The 20,827-nt window shown below is 35.8% G+C and overlaps 3 protein-coding genes across 4 annotated transcripts in view; 1 reads left to right on the top strand and 2 right to left on the bottom strand.

Annotated features, from left to right (window-relative positions):
• The window catches only part of LOC106166861 (uncharacterized), a 52,683-nt gene extending 35,698 nt beyond the window's left edge, over nucleotides 1-16,985 (top strand). The window contains exons 1-10 of one of the 2 annotated variants that reach the window (XM_087009852.1): nucleotides 5,913-5,949; nucleotides 6,179-6,244; nucleotides 6,429-6,501; nucleotides 6,841-6,940; nucleotides 7,398-7,596; nucleotides 8,420-8,466; nucleotides 8,707-8,898; nucleotides 9,215-9,383; nucleotides 10,099-10,187; nucleotides 16,746-16,985. In XM_087009852.1, the coding sequence (XP_086865978.1) occupies nucleotides 6,181-6,244; nucleotides 6,429-6,501; nucleotides 6,841-6,940; nucleotides 7,398-7,596; nucleotides 8,420-8,466; nucleotides 8,707-8,898; nucleotides 9,215-9,383; nucleotides 10,099-10,187; nucleotides 16,746-16,892 (1,080 nt within the window). In that variant the 5' untranslated portion in view covers nucleotides 5,913-5,949; nucleotides 6,179-6,180 and the 3' untranslated portion in view covers nucleotides 16,893-16,985. Of the gene's footprint in view, nucleotides 1-5,912; nucleotides 5,950-6,178; nucleotides 6,245-6,428; nucleotides 6,502-6,840; nucleotides 6,941-7,397; nucleotides 7,597-8,419; nucleotides 8,467-8,706; nucleotides 8,899-9,214; nucleotides 9,384-10,098; nucleotides 10,188-16,745 lie in introns of those variants that run through there. The other variant, XM_087009860.1, reaches the window with a different exon arrangement.
• Nucleotides 1-20,827, bottom strand: part of LOC106171370 (uncharacterized) — a 237,833-nt gene that overhangs the window by 198,107 nt on the left and 18,899 nt on the right. The window lies entirely within an intron of this gene.
• LOC147764404 (uncharacterized) lies at nucleotides 12,715-16,703 on the bottom strand. The gene is made up of 2 exons (XM_087000862.1): nucleotides 15,305-16,703; nucleotides 12,715-13,643 (listed from the first exon to the last, which is right to left on the bottom strand). The coding sequence occupies exon 1, from the start codon at nucleotides 16,420-16,422 to the stop codon at nucleotides 15,307-15,309; it is 1,116 nt and encodes a 371-aa protein (XP_086856988.1). The 5' UTR covers nucleotides 16,423-16,703; the 3' UTR covers nucleotides 12,715-13,643; nucleotides 15,305-15,306.

The raw sequence follows: 20,827 nt of genomic DNA, 5'->3' as shown, positions 1-20,827 counted from the left end.
TGAATTTGATGTTTCTCGGTGGTATATTGTTAAACAGGGGTACTTTTTATTCATTATTTCTGAAAAGCATTTTCCCATGCGACATTGAGCTGTTATAAAAGGCAATGTAAGAACTTCCAGGCTGCTATTTTGTGAGTTCAAACTTAGAAAATCCCTAAGTTCTTTGAAATACAATGCATAACAAAATTAATTTTACCCCTGTGAAAACATGTTTGGTAACCAATTCAAAACAACACTTATATTTGGGAAACTTGATGGCCTTTAAAATTACTACATGAAAACATTGAAGAATTGAAAAAGTATTTTAGATAAAATAGTTAGTCTTAACTTAAATCTTTATATTATTACACAATAATACTGATAAGAGGTGGGGAGTTTGTTGGTAGGAAAAAATATGGAATTTGTCAAAATGCAGATCGGTCAATTGCCTTGTAAAATATCGCTTTACAATAAGACATAAGCACAAATGTGTAAAAATATTTTAAAAGACGACAGAAAAGTTGAAAAGAGTGATCAAATTTCCAGAGACCAAGCTGCATCCAAAGATTTCTTCAAGGTAAAATGCTGTTGAAAAATAGCACTGGCCTTTTAGAAGTATTAAAATGCAAACAGGCATTTGGGGAAATTAAAACGAGCAAAATTTATACATCCAAAACGAAGGGTTCTTTTTTCAATTCAAGATTCTTCGATGAGTCTATTACCTTCTGATGCGATAGAATTACCACTTCATAGAATAAGAATTACTACTTCATGATAGAAGGCTACTTCATTGGTTAAAAAATAAGGACCCTTAGGAGACTTCATAGTATATTACCACTTCATGGGACATTGTATCCAAACATGTTTCAGTTCTGGTTGGATGTGGAAATTAGGCGTAAAGGTCGATATGTTGTTTCATTCTAGACCATGATTTCGAGAGTGACGCGTGTATTTGCAATGGGGCGTGTGTGTGTGTGTGGGGGGGGATTAACATTATTCACTCACATGATAGTGCGTATTTTATCTCGTTGGAGTTTAATGAAGCTGTTATTTTCAGATGTTCTTGAAGATACCCGTGAGATAAACGTATATAAATAATGTACTTTATTTCAAGAGCTCCGGTCCTGTGACGGAAAGCATAAAGCTTTTTTTTTTTTTTTTTTTTTACCCATTTTGTTTTGAGATTTTACAGATTTCAAGACGATTAAAAACTGGCAATATTTGGACGTTGAATCATGGCGGGTCTAAGGCAGTACATGTATAAGGCAAACGAAGTCTATAAATAAACACATGGACATAAAGCTGACCATGTGTGATTTGATTGACGGCGCAGGTTTATAGATGTGGCTAGTACACAGTAGCAAGAATGTATATCTTTCCATTGTAGGTAGAGAACTCTACTAGGCAGAGAGGTTTTAATTTTGCTCCACATTAGGTGTATATTATATCTTTAACAAACCGTCTATTCCATTATTCGTGTTTTAGAAGTATTTCTTTTGTAACTATGACAAAAATGTTATGACTTGCAATAACAAGCTGTCAAAATAAGCTTTTCTATTGATATGCAACATAATCTTTCGAAAATATATCGGTCGTTTAAAACTATAGACCCCCTGGCCTATATACTTAATGAAAACGTTTAAGGTCGGAAAGTCTGAAATCGGAATGATTTGAATGATATCTACCCTTAGACCAATAAACTTGGGAACGTAAGGCTTTGGGAATTGAAAAATCTGTCTTTGGGGATGTGTATGGGTCCTTCTGGGTTTTTGTGGCATTGGGTGTGGCAGTCCGTGGGGAGGTTGTTTTTAATTTTACATTGTTATTCGAGCTTCTACCCTTACGCCATTACAGTTAGGAACATGAAACCTTCCGGGCTGATAAGCTTACCATTGAGCATATGCATATATATACTGTATATAGGTTTACGGGAATGTTAGTATGATATTTCAGGTGTGGCTATCCCGGGGGTGGTTGATTCTATTTTTCACATCGTTATATCTGCCATCTATACCCTTAAATTTTAAGTAACATGAAAAGTTGGAGATTGATGAACCAGTCATTTTTAATGAATATGCATGGGTCCTTGAGAAATGTAGAGAACAGCAGAAGTACATACAGAACTAAATGGACTTCCAGCCATATGCATGAATATAGGTCAGGGAATCCAAACTAATTCATGACTCCACACACTCAGGAATCCTAGCGTTCAACTGCTGTAGCGTCTTAACAAAAAACAAAAATGTTTATTACCCAAGAGCAGTAATTAACATGTGTATTTTATGTTAAAGAACAACGGGACTTGAACCCTTGGATTCCTGAAAGTATGGGGTCTTGAATGGGTTTTAATTAACTTGACCTATATTCAAGAATACGACTGTAGGTCTGTTATTAGTACTTTCTGCTGCTTTCTCTGCATTTCCCCTTCCTTCCTAACTGGAAGACCGCCTTCAGATTCACACATCGTACTAGCTGGGTCGGTCCAACTCTGCAAGGAATCTGACTTAAGTGCAATCTATGGAATCAGCTTCATTGTCTGACAAACCACTAATCACCCCAGCCCCAAAGGACGGCCACACCCCAAGTCACACTAAAATTCCCATGTAGCCCACTCATGCACCAAAGACTCATATGTTCCTAATTCGAATGGTCTAGGAGGAGATAAAATAAATTACGGTAATATACTAGTCAACCATCCCAAGGGACAGCCACACCCCAGGTCAAAAATATATATGTGTGTGTGTGTGTGTGTGTGTGTGCGCCTATGCTCACCCCGACATTTTAGTTTCCTCAACTTAAAGACCTATTGGTATATGGCAGAAATACAATTCAAAGATAATAATCAACCACCCCTAGGGACGGCAACACCCATAGTCACCAAAAATCCGAAGGACACGTGCACATCCCTATTGGCAAGTTTAAATATCCCCAACGTCTCATGTTCCTCACTTTAATGGATAGAGGATAACAGTAACAATTAAAGATATAAAAAATATACCCCCCCAAAAGGACTGCAAAGTCACACTACTAAAGATCTACTGGTAGATAGCAAAAATTACGATGTAAAAATTACAATCAACTACCCTGTGATCCAAAACCACGCCCCGTACTTCAAACCGATGCTGGGACTTACAAAAAAATCCTGGTTGCAAAATGCATTTTAGTTGCAAAACTCGTTTTCACGATTTTCTTTGGGTGCAAAATGCGTTGCAGTTGCAAAATGCGTTCAGTTGCAAAATGCGGCTCTACAACTGTCATTATGATTGTGAATGGGTCCTTAAGTAATATGAAAAAGAAAAGGGCAGCACACAGCACTGGACAGCTGAGTGCTTGAATGTAGGTCAAGGAATCCATTAAAAAACTGATTGTTGTGTGCTTGGGGGAGTTGACAGAAATTGTGATATGTATAAAATATAAATCATCCACCCCGGGGGTAGGCACCAGATTCAGCCCATGGTGTCAAGGCAACCCCGTTCCCATCCCGATTCTATCTCTAAATTAATTTAAATAGTTCCAGTTACTTAAAAGAAATTGGTTGCTAAATGCGTTACAGTTGCAGATTGCGTTTTCACGTATTTCTTTGGTTGCAAAATGCGGCTTTACAACTATCTTAAGGAATGACTCCCCAGGCTGTAGTGTGCTGTAGTTATTTACGCTCTTATCTTTCACATTAAAAGCAAGTAACAGGGTATCAATTACAAGTGCTCGGGTAAGGTGTAAGCACAAAAGAAATAAACAATCATAAGCAATATACTTGAGACACAAGGTTACTTAGCAACTTAACTTTTTCAAATCATCAATTTATTCTGAATAAATATCAATCTACAAGCCTGTTGATCTCGCAGATCAACTATGTTAAATAGGCTGCTAAACAACAAGTAGGCCTACCCCCCCCCCCCCCCCTCCGAACGCCTTATTAACAGGTTTCCAAATGCAGACTGTGCCGCAGATAAAACTTTCGGGTCAAATCAAGCCAAGAGCACATTTCAGGAACACGTTTGATCAAACCATGATGGACATTCACAGGTGTAAGACCAGAACAGAGTCTCTCAGATACCAAGGGACAGACGTAAAGCATTACACCTGCTCGTCTTTCCTCATGGAAAAATTAGTCTTTTCAGAGTGGGACGCGACTTGATCAAGACGATTGTAGTGCACAATAATATACATGTACCTTCTCTGCTTCTTCTTTATTTATTTATTTCTAATAATTGATTCCTATTTGTTTATTTATCCATCTTATAATCCAGTAACCTACGCGTAAATTATGTTTTCATAGCCTGGTTTACCTGATCCAGTAGTTTTATGTATCAAGCGGATTTGGGAAGGGAGGGCCCAAGGGGTCTGCACCCCCTTTTCTTCAACGCTGACCATAATCTCCCATAATGTACTGATTTTTAGAAATACTGGATCCTCACCTACATATGCCTGTGTATTTTAAAATTGCTCAAAACATGCATCCAATACCACTAAAGAAACCCTATTCAGTCATTCAAGTAAATTAAAACGTACAGTTTACCTATTTTGGATAATATTTACAGTACAAAAACATAATATTTCAAAAAAGTTCTCTCTCATAACGTTGGACCAACAACAGGTACTTTTTCACCATTATCCCATGAATAGTCACAGGCAATATCTTATGTGGAGATGAAGTCGCATTTTATCCTATGAAGTCGATTTGACAGTAAAATCAGAGCATTTATCCCATGAAGTGGTAATATACCATGAAGTATCTTAACAACATTTGTCAGACAGGGATCTACCCTTTTTCATTGGTTAAAAACTCAAAATGATGCAAAATTATAAGTCTTCACACAAATTATCAATTTTAGTGTAATCTCACACTGAGGTATTAGAGGGATTTGGTGGATATTGCATACCACTAGTCTGTCTCTTGTTTTCCTTTTTTGTATTACTAAGGGCGAGCCAAATTTCCAAATAATGCAGCTGTAGTCGTATACAAATACACAATGAAGCTATGAATGACTATCACAAAAATTTTTAATGTGTCACGGTGTTGCTTGTGTGGCGGTGGTGGTGGTGGTGGTGGTGTTGGTGGGATACCTACATGTATTTGATAACAATGTCTAGCCAAGTTATAAAGATAAGTCCTACCCCCATGCTGTGGATTGCTTTGGTGATAGCTGACATTGGTTTGATTCCGCACAAACATGTTTTATAACCATATAATGAAAAGTCCAAATTTCAAAAGATATTTCATCCTATCGCCTTCCCGAAAACGTTTTGCAAATGCTACATGACCGGGGTTATTATTCGTACAAAAATTAATGAAAAAATCAGGGAATAAATCTTTTGTTGATTACAAATAGTTATTATTCCTAAAATTCATATTTGGTACAAGCTTGAGTTAGCTTTCCATCACACTTACAGAATAGATGAATTCACGAGTAGCGACCAGAATTTCGGTAATAAGGAGATAACATTTTCATTAATTGTTACTAACTTTTAACCAAAGTTATGAACAATGGTCTCACTTTAAACTTGTAAGGGCGCATCGTGAGCAAAGGCAATCTAATTTTTCTTAGTCAGAACTTGTTCATGTAGATATGGCTATATCATTGGGGCTAAACCTTCACCTCTGTCTTGTGCGAGCACTTTCCTAGGCCCTTACAAATATCCAAGTAGTCGGTAGATGTTGCGCAAATGGGCAATGGCCATGTGTCTCTTAATGGTTGATAAAAGTTAGCTCTCCAAAGAACGCATATGACACCTAATTGATGAACACCGAGAACATTTAAACATTAGTCATGACAACAACTAATCTCACCAATCAGTCATGCTCTTTAAATACGTCTAACGAGTGCCATGTGCTGGGACCGTTTTCTAGGATCGTCTCAGACCTTGTCACGTAAGATAAGGCGCAGATTGCACACTCCCATATACCAAGGCTATAAAAAACCGACGTTTAATACCGTTCGTCCACATAAGCACCCCAGCAACTAGGAGGTGAGTTGAAATATAAGTTTTAAAATACCCTGCCACATATAGTTGTATATGCAAGTCAAGAAAACGTATTTCAAACGAACAGAATGCTGACAGAGAGAGTACATCAGTTATGGGAATTTGTACAAGTAAACTTTAAGCTTTCAAGATTTAGAATTGGAATTTACAAATCGATTTATTTTGTGGAAACGTTTTAAAGGTTTGCGTTCATAAGAAATTTAAAATATTTCAGACATGAAATTTTTGGCCTTCGTATTTGTCGGCATCTTCATTGGAGCACAGGCTGATTTTGTCCGCCGTAAGTGGAATACTTTTACATTATTTGCAAGTATTTCGATTGGATTTGTTCAGCTTTATCTGAATACAGTTTGAACTTATCTTTTCTTCATTTTAACAAACAATTCTTTGGGCATAAAACACTGATGTGTTAGTATAAATATTAGTTACATAGAATTTTATTGGTTTTGGATTCATGCCATTAGTGAATCTGGACAATGAGATTGCATCTCTCGTGAACGAAGTCAATTCTCCACGCCATGTCCGCGAAACCAACCCGTAAGTACCAGAGATTTAAGACAGATACAGTTTTTAGAATAAAGTTTGCAGCTGGATGTCATCAACAGGGGCGGGTAACGTTGCACAAACACAATTGGCAGCGGTATTCCTTACAAAAATTTAACAACTGAAAATTATAGTTGTTAATAACGAATTTGAACTTATTGTATCTACAGTAAAAGTTAACTATTTTAACTTCAAAGCAGAGGTGATTTTCAGGAGAGCGTTGTATTTCAGTCTAATATTTTAAAAATAATTCAAGTGTTATTGATTGAAAACTTGAAGTAGGACAATTGTGTTAAATAAGTTGTTTAGTTTAATATTTGACACTTGTAAAAGCCTTACGAGAGCCACCCAGACTGTCCTGTCCCAGGTACTGGAGGAGAAACTGAAGAACGTCACAGACAAAATCAAAAATCTTGTGGCAACCGGCCGCACGGTCAGTGATTTCTTTTACATTATTAATATACTAAAGTACTAAATTAAGGATGGGGATTTCATTTTAAGTCCATGACGCAGATGATATTGATATGCTTTCAATGTGAATCATAGAAGTAGAATACGTAGAATAGAATATGTTTAAATTAAATTGAAATTGTCTTAGGATACTTTGCATTTGCTACTGGTGACGTTTTATGAAGGACTGATGTTTGTCGTACATGATACAGACTCATCAACCGCCCCAAATACAGCGGCAGAAGCAATTTGATATGACATTTTTGGAATGACATTGACGGTTAAATGTGAATTACCTTTCAACACTTTTTTTATCTGATTTAAATACTGTTTTTTTTTTGCAATAATCTTATTTAATAAAACTGGCGATGATAACACATCATAATCGAAATGTCTGAATATAAATCAGAAACTATTCATGTCTAATTCCCTTTCTTTAGGTCAGCAAGGCTCTGCTAGAGCAGTCAAATCAGTTGTTAGAGGCACTGAAACAATTGGGCGGCAAGCACTGGTTGGAAGCCCATCCTGCCCTTCTACGAAATTTGACCACCTTGGACCTACTTGTATCTCTTAAAAATCACCTTAATGAAATCAAAGCACAGTTAAAATACATTTTTGAAAAGAACGTGGGTGTTTTCGGTACGAAACAACTTCATGATTGTTGAATTAGTTTTTCGTCTTAAGCTAAAATGAGTCTAGGAACTTAAAAATACGATAAAAATCACTAGCTTTATCTATTCTCACATAAACAACATAAACATACTCAATTTTAAATCTTCCTTACAGTCACTTGCAGAACCATTTCTCTCCAGTCGATCTAGTTCATTTTTACTATAGAAGAAAATCTTCAACTTGTCAGGAAGCGAGTATGGTGTCTAATTTCATTACTTTCAGTTGCCTTATGTATTTTGTAACATTTAGCCGTTAATAAAATCTTCAATTTAGTTTTATTCATTATAAGTAAGAGAATATGGTGACGTGACGCAGTCACTTTAGATGTAACACGGCAAAGCTGCATTTTCGTAGAAAGTAATTTGCAAAACCTTCGATACAAGGCATTGAGTAAAAATTAACTTAAGGTTGAGGACAAAAAGTAAGTAAATATAAAGTAAATGTGCATCTCGTAATACCCCTATATTTTTGTTACTATTAATAACGTGTAAATATTATCCAAAAGGGTGGTTATTTTAAAACTTTCGTTACCAAAATAGGCTAAACCTTCGTCACTTCGTCCCAATACTACTACGGCATGATTTTTACAGTTATTAAAACATCCTAGATTTATCACTTTCTGTCATCAGAGATTTAGAAAAAGTAAAATATGCACTTTTCTGTTTTCTTCAATGGACCTATACATGTATACTGAGAATGAGTGAAAATGTGCATTTCTTTATGTCATCTTTGTGTAAGTCAGTTTGCAAAGTTCAATGTGCATTTCCTTATATCATCTTTTTTTTTTCAGGCAAGCGTGATTTGTTTGAAAACTTCGAAGAAGAACTTTTAAATGAGGTAAGACCGTCAATCTGTCGGCATCATATCAATTCAGTTTCATGTTATGAGGATACTTCCATTAACAAAAAGTCATAGAAGGCAAGACTTAGTTTTTATACTTAAGTATGACAATCAAAACTCTCCCTATATTAGTTGATATATTTTTTCTGGTACCATGTCGCCGCCTTAGGGTGCATGAAATAGTTGGATGAATTAGATTTTTTAACCTATATTTGTATCGTTTGTATTTATTATCAGACCGTGGCACTGGTTCTGGCTGACCGTGGTGTAGCTGAATGGTGGCAGGGAGTGAAGGACACTTTGTCACAGGCTCTGGGAGGATTCACCTCCAAGTTCGCTGATCTCCAAGTCTTCATCAAGCAGTACGCTGGAGATCTGTGGGGCAAAGTCAAGGGACACTTCGACAACGTCAAACTTATTGCCCAAGAGGTAATGAAAAATTATTTGAAAAAATTGAGCACACATTTCAACTGTGTAATGGTTGGTAAAAACACTGCTAATTTTTTTCAGTGTCAGACATTTGGTGTACGTGTATTTCATTATGGATTGTCTCGTGTAACAAAATTGTAGTTGCACAACTTATGCAATGATGTGTTGGTTATTTTAAGCTTCTTGAATTGCTTGTAAGTTAGCTTAACCTTCGTTGCTTGTTACGTTTTCGGGATTTCTTACAAGTACAAAATATTATGTCTTCAGCACATGTGCATGATACATAAAGTATACTCACAAAATATGTCACTTTCAGTACCTTGCCCACGCCAAGGATGCTAGCCTTGCCGTCACTAAGGAACTTCTGGAGTTCTTGGAGCCTTACAAGCAGGATCTTGGAAGTCTGTGGACCCAGGTGGTGCAGGCTGCCTACAACAGAAAGCACATTGTCTTGCCCAGATTTACCCCACCCCCTGTACTCCCAAGTACGCGCCTTTGAACACGGAGAGTACTAGTTAATTCGAGACAAATGAGAAAGTTTTGTAATCTAGAGTTATGTAGTTGACAAGCAATGACTAAAATGTACAAAGTCGACATTACGCGCAGAGGCTCGTTATGGAGATTAAGAAATCATTGTTGTCTGGCTTTTTCGAGATACGACAAAGAATACGACAAAGAATAACCTAACTATGTGTGCTTAAAGCAAAGATGGTAATTTTTTTCTATAAAAAATAACCTAATTTATTAATTGGGTCTCATGGGGGCGAAGATGACAATGGATTAAGTACAAACCACGTAAATCAAAAGCTGTAGCAAATGCATTTGGATTAAGTAAATGGCATTGACTTGTGCATCTAAAAATAACTAAAAGGTAAAAAAGTATGAAACGCAATATATCTTCATCTTCTTCGTTTACGCTCTTACCTTCACATAATTGTATCATATATCCAACAGCAATTGCTGGTCATTTTGTCTCCAATCTTCCATATATGTTGTTTAAACTTTTTATTGATTCATTGTTTGCACTACTGCTGAGGACAAGATCCAGGCTGCCGTTCGTGCTTTATGTTACATTTCTATATCATAGTGTTTCAGCTGCTGGGGAGATTCGTGCTGCTGTTTGTGCCATATATATATATATATATATATATATATATATATATATATATATATATATATATATATATATATATGTTTCAGCTGTTGACTTTAAAACATACGTGCAGGAGAAGCTTGCTGAGGCCCTGAATCAAGCACATCTTGAAAACATCAAACTTTTGATCACTACCGTAAGTAAATTCTGTAATTTGATTAACTGATATAAAACATTGCCCGAATTGCAGACTTGACATTTAATATGGGATGTTTTTTCCATATCATTTTTCATCAGTTTTTTTCCTGTTTTGCTGACTGAAAAATGAAAATAGGAATTCAATTCGTGTTTTAATAACTTTTAATAATCTCTTTGATGTCATTGTGACATCAGTTCATTAATTGAATTCGCCAATGAAGCAAACAAAAATGCATTGCCTATATTCTAAGTCGTACGACAACCATTAAAAGCGACATTTTGGATTTCCATATTTTCCAAATGGGGTGTAAAATGGTTACACGTCCCACAAATGACCCTCATGTCAATGTCTAGTCACAGCAACAGTAGCCGTTACGCCTGACCTCATCTGGCTGCTGCCAGGGCTCTAAAGCGGCAAGGCATTATTCGGGATAGGTTTTTGGAGTCTAATCTGGAATAACATTCCAGGCATAGGTCAAAATATCCAGTTTGGTTCAGTTTTGTTGTAGTACATGTAGGCCAGTTATTCGGCTAGTAATTACTACCCAAATATTGTCTGTGTGGTTCAAATATGGCGGATTTGATGACCAAGGTAGCTGCTCATTCCCTTGGTTCTGTAAGTTATCTTCTATTAAAAGTGCCCTTTGTGAACTGACATTGTGCAACTTAAAATTGTTTCTAAGGTGCCCCCTATCAAATGATAGTCAAGTGGTTCCGAGATATTCCTTTATTTGATCTGGTTCAGGTTTTCATCCATGACTACCGTTTGTGATTTGGCACCATTGTGGTATCCACTCCAAATACTGACGCTGTCTGTGACCCTAGTCACTTAAGGCGCGGCACACACTTCATCGTAGGCCTCTTCTGGCTGTCTGTAAAATCTGTTTTGACTAGTTGAACGTTACAGGTGAAATCTGACCATAATAGTTGAGCGGTATAGGTGAAATCTGACCTCATAAAGACAGCTACTCGGTTTCAGTGTTCTACCCAGAAACGGTCATGGTCCCCAATCCATTAGAGAAACAGACGATGATGTATTACTGTTTACAGTGGCTTCCGCTGACGTCGTCTGGTATTCTAACCTGCTAAAACCAGTTTGGTGTTCGCTTAGGGCCTTGAAAAAGCGTTCTGGTGGAAATTTGCCCCTCATTCTGAACGGACTGGGTGGTTTTTGTTTAGTTGCATCAGCATATCCGGAAGGACAGTGAGTCCTGTACCCTGGGGGTAAGATTTCGATACGTTGGGTTTGGCCTCCGTGTAGGTACATTAGTCTGGGCATAACTCTATAAAACTGTACGGAGTGTTCCGTTTAGCACAATAATCTGTCTGGCAATGCCTGTCTTTTTTGCGCCATTCTTCCATAGGTTAACAATTTTGTAAAACACTGCTTATCTCAATTTATGCACTGCAAAACCAACCTCTTGCATGCAAAATTTCAAATTCTTCTGTACAGTAGTTGCCGATATATGTATATTTTTTGACAGAACCATGCCTCGCCAAAGCCAAGCTTGCCCAGCCCAAAGGAGCACTACCCAAACAAATCACTGCATATAACACAATGCAGCAGTCAGTTAATTGGTAGCGACACATCTGACTACACATTTCTCCATTCACATTTCTTATATGACATCGGAGTTTTTTTTTTTAAAGAACGCATTTTACCTAGCATACCTTTGAAACTGAAATATTCAATATAAAATTTAAAATTAAACGAGACTTACCTTGGTTAAGTCGATGTTTGATTGTAATTCTGTGAGTGTAAAAATGAGGGAGGGCTTAAATGAGATATGCTTGCGCATGCGTACTCAGCCTTTAAAGCTTGATGTTTTCACATTTTTTTAAAGAACATTTTTATTTATTTATCTATTAGTAGTATTATGAAATATATATATATATATATATATATATATATATATATTTATATCTGTGAGCTGATTACATTGGAATTATATTACTGAGTAAGCTGGGTGGGGAGGGTGGCATTTAAGCCCTCCCTCATTTTTACACTCACAGAATTACAATCAAACATCGACTTAACCAAGGTAAGTCTCGTTTAATTTTAAATTCTATTTCGTATAAAAATATCGGTCAGTCTTAAATGAGACTTTAAAGTAAAATGTGACAAACATCAATAAACCAGTATTCAATGGCCTTTATTTCAGCTTAAAATATCGTTTAGAACAGTTTCAACAAATCATCAACAGATACTCATGTAAACGTATACATGCCAGTATATACTAGTATATGAATATGCTCATTACTTCCTTTTTAAAACTCCATATTCAAATGTGGTAGCTTTATCCTCGATTTGTTTCTCATAGAATTTTGCAAATGTTTTTTCAGTACTCCAACCAGCTTTGTTCAAAATATCTGTCACTGGCACAGAATTCATTTTTGCCTTTGAAACAGCAGCAGCTCTCACACTGTGAGCACCAAATAAAGTAGTGTCTATTCCCGATTTTGTCATTACAACTTTGATCCATCTAGAAATCGTATCTCTTTGAACAGGTTTATAAGGTTTCATATAACTTATAAGCAAATTTTTATCAACATTATGCCTACGCAATGTCTTTGTACGAGCTATATACTCTTTTAAAACAGTATAAACACACAACCTCCTATCTGGAGGGTAAGCTTTAAACACAATATGTGATGAATTACAACCTGGTCTACTTTGCTTCAGTAAACCACATAACTGAAACACAAACTCTGAACTCAACTTTTTCATATCAACAACAGAAATTAAATGCAATGTTTGTACACGTGTGGCATTAATTAATGCCATGAGCATTGTAAGTTTTAAAGTCAGATCCTTCAAAGTCAAGTGCTTTACTGGTGAAAGTTTCCTTAAGAAAACCAGAACTTTATTAACATCCCAAATTTGAGCATAACATTGTCTTGGTGGCCTCAAATTATAAATGCCTTTCATATATCTTATCACCAATGGATGACTCCCTGCTGAAACTCCATCAATTTGAATACCCATTGATGAAATAGCACCTCTTGCTGTATTTAAACTGTCATAAGCTAAGCCATCATTAAACTGTTTTGTAAGAAATTCTATCACCTCTTCCACATGTGGTGAAATTGAATTAATTTTCCTTTCACCACAGTATTTGAACCAGCGTTTAATGAACACGTTGTATTGTTTCTTTGTCCCTGTACGCCAAGATGACATAAGTATGTGGGTTGATTGCTCAGAAAGGCCTCGTTCTCTAAACTGTTCCCTGATACTTTGCATACAATGAGTTTCAACTTGTCCATAAGAGGATGTTCCACTGGGAGCTTGTTCCCTGGTAAAGTTAGCAGACCTTTTTTCTTTTGAATGACTATTGGGTTTTCCACAAGTAATTCCATCAACTTTGCAAACCATATCTGTGTTGGTCATACAGGAGCCACTATAATACCCCTGGCTTTGTCTTTGCGAATCTTCTGGATACAATGACCCAGCAAACTGAAAGGTGGAAACAGATAAACATAATTCAGTGTTCCCCAATCATAAGTAAATGCATTAATACCCCAAGCAAAGGGGTCTGCCTGCCATGAACAGTATCTTTCAAATTGCGCATTTAATCTAGAGGCAAAAAGATCAATAAATGGATTTCCAAATTTTTCACATATCTTTTGAAATACATTCTCATTCAACTTCCATTCTAAACGTTCATTAAACTTCCTAGAAGCATCATCAGCATCTACATTATCTTTCCCTGGCACATGGACACAGGTGAGCCAAACATTTTTCTCGATACACCAATGCCAAATCTTTTTTGCTATGTTATTGCAATCATAAGATTTAATTCCACCCATATTCTGAATATAGTCACATGCTGTAATATTATCACTCATGATCTTTACATGTTTATTTTCAAATCTAAATGTAAAAGACTGCAATGCATATAATATTGCTAGTAACTCTAAAGCATTTATATGAAGGTTAGCTTCTTCTGGAAACCATCTACCACCAATTTTTTGACCCTCCAAATGAGCACCCCAGCCTAATTTGGATGCATCAGTATACAATATAATGTCAACATTTCCTTTGTCAATTTTCCTTCTTTGCAAGTGGACATTTTCCATCCACCATTGTAATTCTTGCTTCATACTAATTGTCATGTGCATCATAGCATCATAATTTCCATTGTTGCTTTTTAAAGCACTTATCTTCTGCTTTTCAAGTTCTCTATAATGGAGTTTACCATATTCAACAGCTGAGAATGTTGAAACTATAATTCCAATCACTTTAGCTACTAGTCTTACTTTTGCTTCTGTTTTAATGATAAGCATTTTACACTGCTGTACAATGTGATCCATTTTATCTTTAGGTAAAGTCACTGTCATACTTTCAGAATCAATTATATTTCCCAAAAACAACAATGATTGTTGGGGAATAAGGACAGACTTTTCTGCATTGATTATAAAACCAAGTGTTTCCATTAGATGTTTTGTGCATCTTATATTTTCAACACACTCAAGGTAATTATCTGAACACAATAAACTGTCATCAATAAATCCTGAACTAGAATGGCCAAGACTTCTCAATTTTGCATATACAGGCTTTAATAATTTCGTAAATATTTTGGGCCCTTCAGAAATGCCATTTGCAAGGCATGTGTATTGATAGATATTTCCTTCCCAAACAAATCGAAAAAGAATTTGCTGTTCTTCTGCTATTTTCACACTTTAATATGCATGCTTTATATCAATTGATGCTAGGAAGCATCCTTTTGTCACTAAGGTCAATGCCTTTTCAAAAGTGTCCATTTTAAAATGTTCATAGGGAATGTGTTGATTCAGCTTCTTAAGATTTAATATCATTCTGTATTCTCCATTCTTTTTAGGGCGTACAAAAATAGGAGATAAAAACTGCCCCGGTACACTTTGAACTTTCTTAATAACACCAAGATCAAGTAGTTTAGAAATTTCTTTCCTGATTATAATTGTTTCTTCTGTGTTAAACCTATATTTCACCATATCATTTAAGTTTTGAAATCCAATGTTGGTATCAACATTTATATGACAATTTTGTACTATATCCAAGATATATGGGTCACTGGTCAATTTTCTCCATTCATCTACAAACAAATGCAATCTACCAGCTTGAAATTTATGTCTCACCTCTAGTATCTGTTCTGATCCCACTGGCTGCTTTGCCATGAGAAGTTTTTTGAATCTGCATGTGCACCCCTCTGGGAAGAACTTCCTCGGCCAGGATTGTACCTTCCTCTCATGCGTCCCCTGAATCGTGGGCCCCTTTGGTATGGGCGGTTTCTATAATCCAAGCCCATTCTACTCTGCATCATTTTATAACTCATTTTCGCAGAATCTTCCACTTCCCTTGCAGATTTGGTAATATCATCTCCAAAGAGAAAAGTTGTGCACGGAATGTTATGATTGCACAAAGGTTTGTACTCTGGCTTGAGGTTTGGTTTTAACAAATCCTTTCTAAAACAGTTAATCTGTGTATTGGCATGACCAAGCAAAGCAATACTGTCATTGAACATATCAATGAGTTTTCCAAGCCCTTCACTCGTATCATTTCCTGTTTCTAACTTAGCCAGTTTGTCTATTCCTTTAGTCATCAACGTAGCTGCTTTTACAACTGACATTTGAACATCCTGTAACTTCTTATCATTTGTTTTGGCATATTGAGGAATAATGTTCCATACCATTTTATTGGTTTTGACTATCACCAAACTTTCACAGTTTTTTGGCCGTGAGTTATTTTCATCTTTGGTAAGTTCTGTATACTTTGAATGATCTACTATCCCATTGGTGAACAAATCATTGACACTACTCGCCAACACACTGTCAACTTCCACGTCTGTATACTCTATTAATTTATATCTCTTCGTCATATCGTCAAATCTGTTTGTGCTACTAGTACCTGCCTCCGGGCATGTTTCATCCTCCAATCTTTCATCATACTGTTCATCAAAGTCATAATTCTCCTCACAATATTCATCGTGATACAGGTACTGTTTCTCTAAAGTATCTATGCGTCCCACGACGCTGTTAATGTTCGTTTCCTGTCTCTGCACAGTTCCTTGTATATTTTTCATTATAGTTAAATATTCATCACTGTTATGACTAGATTTTGCTTTGTCGTCTAGTTTCCCCTTTCCTGTTCTAGTTTTTACTTTCTTTGCTTTAACGTCCTCGCTATTCTTACATGTATCTATTGCGGGTTTTGAAAGGCCCGGTAAAACAGCACTACACGTGCTTTCGGCCGCCATATTGAAATTAAGTTTGGCACACAAATGATTCGTAGCCTACAATGTGTAACTACGTTACAGATCAATATATATGCCGCATAAAAGATTGCAACTCCGTTGCAAAAATGTTTCCAACTTAAGCAAACAAACTACGTTTGTTTTAGATTATAATTCTGATAGAAATAGATCGCATCTATTTTCAGGCTGACTACCCAGCCGCATGTCACAAGCTAACTGAGTACGCATGCGCAAGCATATCTCATTTAAGACTGACCGATATTTTTATACGAAATAGAATGTCAAGTCTGTATGTATATTTACAACAAAGTTAAATTATGTTGTAGGTCCTAGCTCATCCTCAACAGGTCGGTCTTGACAAGCTTATGGAACTTAAACAGGTTGCGGCTCCTTACAAGTCCGATCTGGGCGTTTTGTGGCAACAGCTTCTGGATGCCATTGCTCAGACTAAGGCTGCTTTAGCTGGAAACTAAACAAATGCAACTTTTACGTTTTAAAGGATCCAGAGTAACTAAGTTTTGTAATAATGACAAAATTTGACATTTATTGTTATATCCAAACACTTTCATGGGAAATAAAAATATGAATTTGATGTATCTCGGTGGTACATTGTTAAACATGGGTCATTTTTATGTATCATTTCAGAAAATCATTCCCCCATAGAGCTGTTGTAGAAGATTAAAAAAAAACTTCCAGGCTGCTATTTTGTTTGTTTAAACTTCGAAAATGTTTAAAAAGACATCAGAGGTATTGAAAAGAGTGATCAAATTCCCAGAGACCAAGCTGCATGCAAAGTAAAGTAAGATGCAGTTGATGGACAAAAGGAAATTGTCTTAGTGTCATGGACAAATGTATATTACGTACATTCTTTCTCGATCCAATGCATTTTGATCTGATCAACAAAAAAATGCCCATCATTGGCAAGATTTAATAACATCTAGATTAAGATGTCTTCCTGGGTCTGCTATGGAATCTTCTTTGACCCCACCAGTGGTTAAGGATGGTGACATACGGTAGGTGGGGGGGTGTAGATTGAGAAAAAATCTGTCCAGAGCATAAATTTTAATATTATAAGATATTTGCATTCTATAACAAGCGCCTGCTCATTCTTTTGCACATTTTTTTTCAATTGATGCATTCTGCGTAATCTTTAAAGTACTTGTTTTTATCGGAAGTTTGCAATTATCAGGTCGTTGATAATCTTGACAATCTGGATTTTTTTGTTTTTAAACAAATCAGTTCTCCCTCCTTAAAAATGAGACGCTCGTAAAATAAAAGCCACACTGGTGCTTGTTAACCTACAACAATAAATAAGAGATACCTTGTAATATAAGGGTAAGATGATGCGGCTACCTGTAATCTATTCTCCAGATGGAAACCCTTGTAGCGAACTATCGTTGCAGGTATATCATAGTGTGTGGTAATTGTAAAAATCAATACAAACTGAATCTCTACACAATTTTATTTATATTTTAAGTTACGTCATGTTCTGCAGTTTGAAAAAAAATCGATACTTTGAATTCAGCAGTTTGGTCCTGCGGCTCTCATATCAAAGAAATACACCTGTTCATTCCCGACATTTTAGAAAACAAGCAACGTGTTTGTCAAGATAATGGCCATCATAGTACTCTCATTGCCCCTTTTGCCAGTTTGTTAGTCGATATTATTTCTAAAGAATTATCACTGCGATTTCAATTCAAGGATAGAAGACAACAAAACGAAACTAAGCAGTGGAGCTTCACTGCATAATGGGATCGTTTTCAGCAGTTTTGCATTCTGTAATTTAGAACACAGACAAAACGATGATTGTAAATAGTAAGACTAAATTTAGCATACTGAAGAAAAAAATTATCAAGGACAGCAGTCCATTTTTAAAATCGAAGTGGCAAGTTCAAAAATAAAATTGACTATGTTAAAATGAAAATTAGTTTAGGAAACAAATATCATCTTATGCATTTAGTGAAATAAATTTTACACTTGATAATTTATGAAGCTTACACATGTCAATGAGTCAAAGAATGAAAGAGAAGAGAATCAAAGAGAATCAAAGAGTACAATTTTGTAGTAACAGATAGCAACAAGACAGATAAGTTTTCATTCTATCATAGTTAGTGGAAACTTTGCTTTGATAGAAGTTGGGCTCAAGTATAAAACCATTACCTATGTAATGAGGCAATTACAATATTTTTATTGAAAGTTAATAACGGAGAGTTGTGTAATTATGAATAATACTAATAACAGATATTACGTTAGAGCTTAAAAATCCCCGCCATAATGAAAATAAGGGAAAGCCTATGAACTGACGGCTAGATTAGAATGTTTGAAAGTTGTGAAAATTTGAAGGGTCTGTGCCATACATCCAAGTTAAAAAGGAGTGTTTTATGATTGTAAAAAAAGTATGCACGAAAAAATCTTTTGGGTAACAAAAGAATGTTCTGTATATTTTGCCTACTATATCAGAGTGGTAAAACAACAGAACCATAACTACACAAATATTTTTTTTGGAAATTAAAGATGCATACAAAGTCAATTTTTTGTCACAAAAACCAACCAAATGTCAGCATATAGTTTTAAGTAGTATAACTAAGAGAATTACCAAAAGGCATTGTTTAATTTTACCCGAAAATGATGTTTGAACGGATTTTTCTGCTGGCATTCTTAGCTGTATGTCAATGGGGCAGGAAAGTAGGTCACGAAAGTAGGTTAAATTTACAACCATAAATTTAAAGAAAGGGGCAGTCTAAAGTTCTTTTATGGCTGATCGAGTGATCTATTCAGTTTATCCCTTGGCATGTCGAATTTATTTGAGTCATATAAGAATCTAGTAGAAGTGGTTTACATGTGTTACTGAGAATCCACGCTCCACCGATGCTCGGTTCGTATGTACCTTTAACCAACATATAGTCAAAGCCTCTATAAACTGCCATTGCGTTCATTACGAAGTGATTAAAGTGACTTCAGAACTAAACACGAAATACTAAATATAGTCGCAATATGATTGAAAAATTATATACTATAATTGCCATGATGACAATTGCCATCACATACTTTGATTAATGCTTATAAGCTAAATAACGTACCTTGAGTCCTTTTAAATCTAGTAACTTTAAACAAAATGTCTTAAGTATTAATCACACATACTGTAGGCCTATAGTAAGGAATAACTGCATGTGGACAGTACCTACAACTAGAGCTGTGTGTGGGTATGTAGGAGACATTAAAAGGATTTGCACTTTTTCTCATACTTATTTTAAATAGACCTTAGTTCGAGCACCTAATCTTCTTTGACACTAGTAGATAAGCTCTGTCTGGTGACCCGCGTGGGTTATTGGCCTTGAGAGTCGTCTGGTTTCTCGTCCGGTCCCACATTCTTGTCTGTAGTCTCAAAGTTTAGGAGTAGGCCTACGCATTACTCAATTGAGTTGATACCAGAGAGAAATGCCTGAAAATAAAGATGTTTCAGGCTTAGTATGTGATCTTACTTACACTAACATAATCAAGTTATCCTTTACATTTGTAACACGTCATACATTTCCTTTACTGCAAAATGATATTCATATTTGCTAGATTGTTTTTAACTGGATAAATGGAAACAAACTTTCTTTTTCAAAGCGTGCATCTTTTATTTTTTAGTTTGATGAAACTCTAAATTAATCTTTAAGTGGAATATCTTAATTTCTCCTTTCCAATGATTGGACCGCAAAATGACCACAAAACATGCCGCCCTTGTTTCTTATTACAAAACATGGGCAATTCTATTCCTCATTTTTAATCACTTTGGACACGTTCTGTACACTGTGTATACTTTCTTACAACAGTTAAAAATTTAAATACAATCACAATAAGAACAAATGTATTTCTGAATTTAAGATGCTTAAATTAAGATGCGAAATAAAACAGGCACAATATGTTTGGACTATTTTAATCGTCGACTTTTATCCCATATCCTAATTAAGAAAAGTGCTATGCCCATAAGATTCATAATAGAATCAGCTGCTTACACCTGCTTACATGGCATAACAGTGAAAAAAAGAATAAAAGGAATTTGCTTGAAGATTTTAATACATTATAAGGGTTAAAGGGGGGAACTGAAGGTGAAAACATGTTTACTTTATGAAATATCCTGGATCTTCATCCACCATTACCAGATTGACTTACAATTTAAAAGATATTATGTTCTAACATAATTTTTTCTTGGTTTTCTAATCGCAATAAATATGAAGTACTTTGTCGTTTAAAGAGCATCAACTGGACCTGCTTAGCTGAAAATCAGAAGATAATAGATCACGGACTGTTCCTGACAAGAAACCAAAAAGCAGATGCAATATGTTAGAAGGACAAAGGAATTTGGACCACTGGCCACCTTTCAAAATCAAAGTGGTAATATATTTCTGAGTATGATAAGTAC

The sequence above is a fragment of the Lingula anatina genome, chromosome 1 (assembly GCF_051362555.1).
Source record: "Lingula anatina isolate TDL-2025a chromosome 1, LinAna3.0, whole genome shotgun sequence".
NCBI lineage: Eukaryota > Metazoa > Brachiopoda > Lingulata > Lingulida > Lingulidae > Lingula > Lingula anatina.
The sequence above is the reverse complement of the archived record's forward strand: the minus strand, read 5'-3'. Positions and strand labels throughout refer to the sequence as shown.

Coding starts and splice junctions, on each gene's coding strand:
- LOC147764404 (XM_087000862.1), bottom strand. CDS start 16,422: ATGGCGGCCGAAAGCACGTGTAGTGCTGTTTTACCGGGCCTTTCAAAA.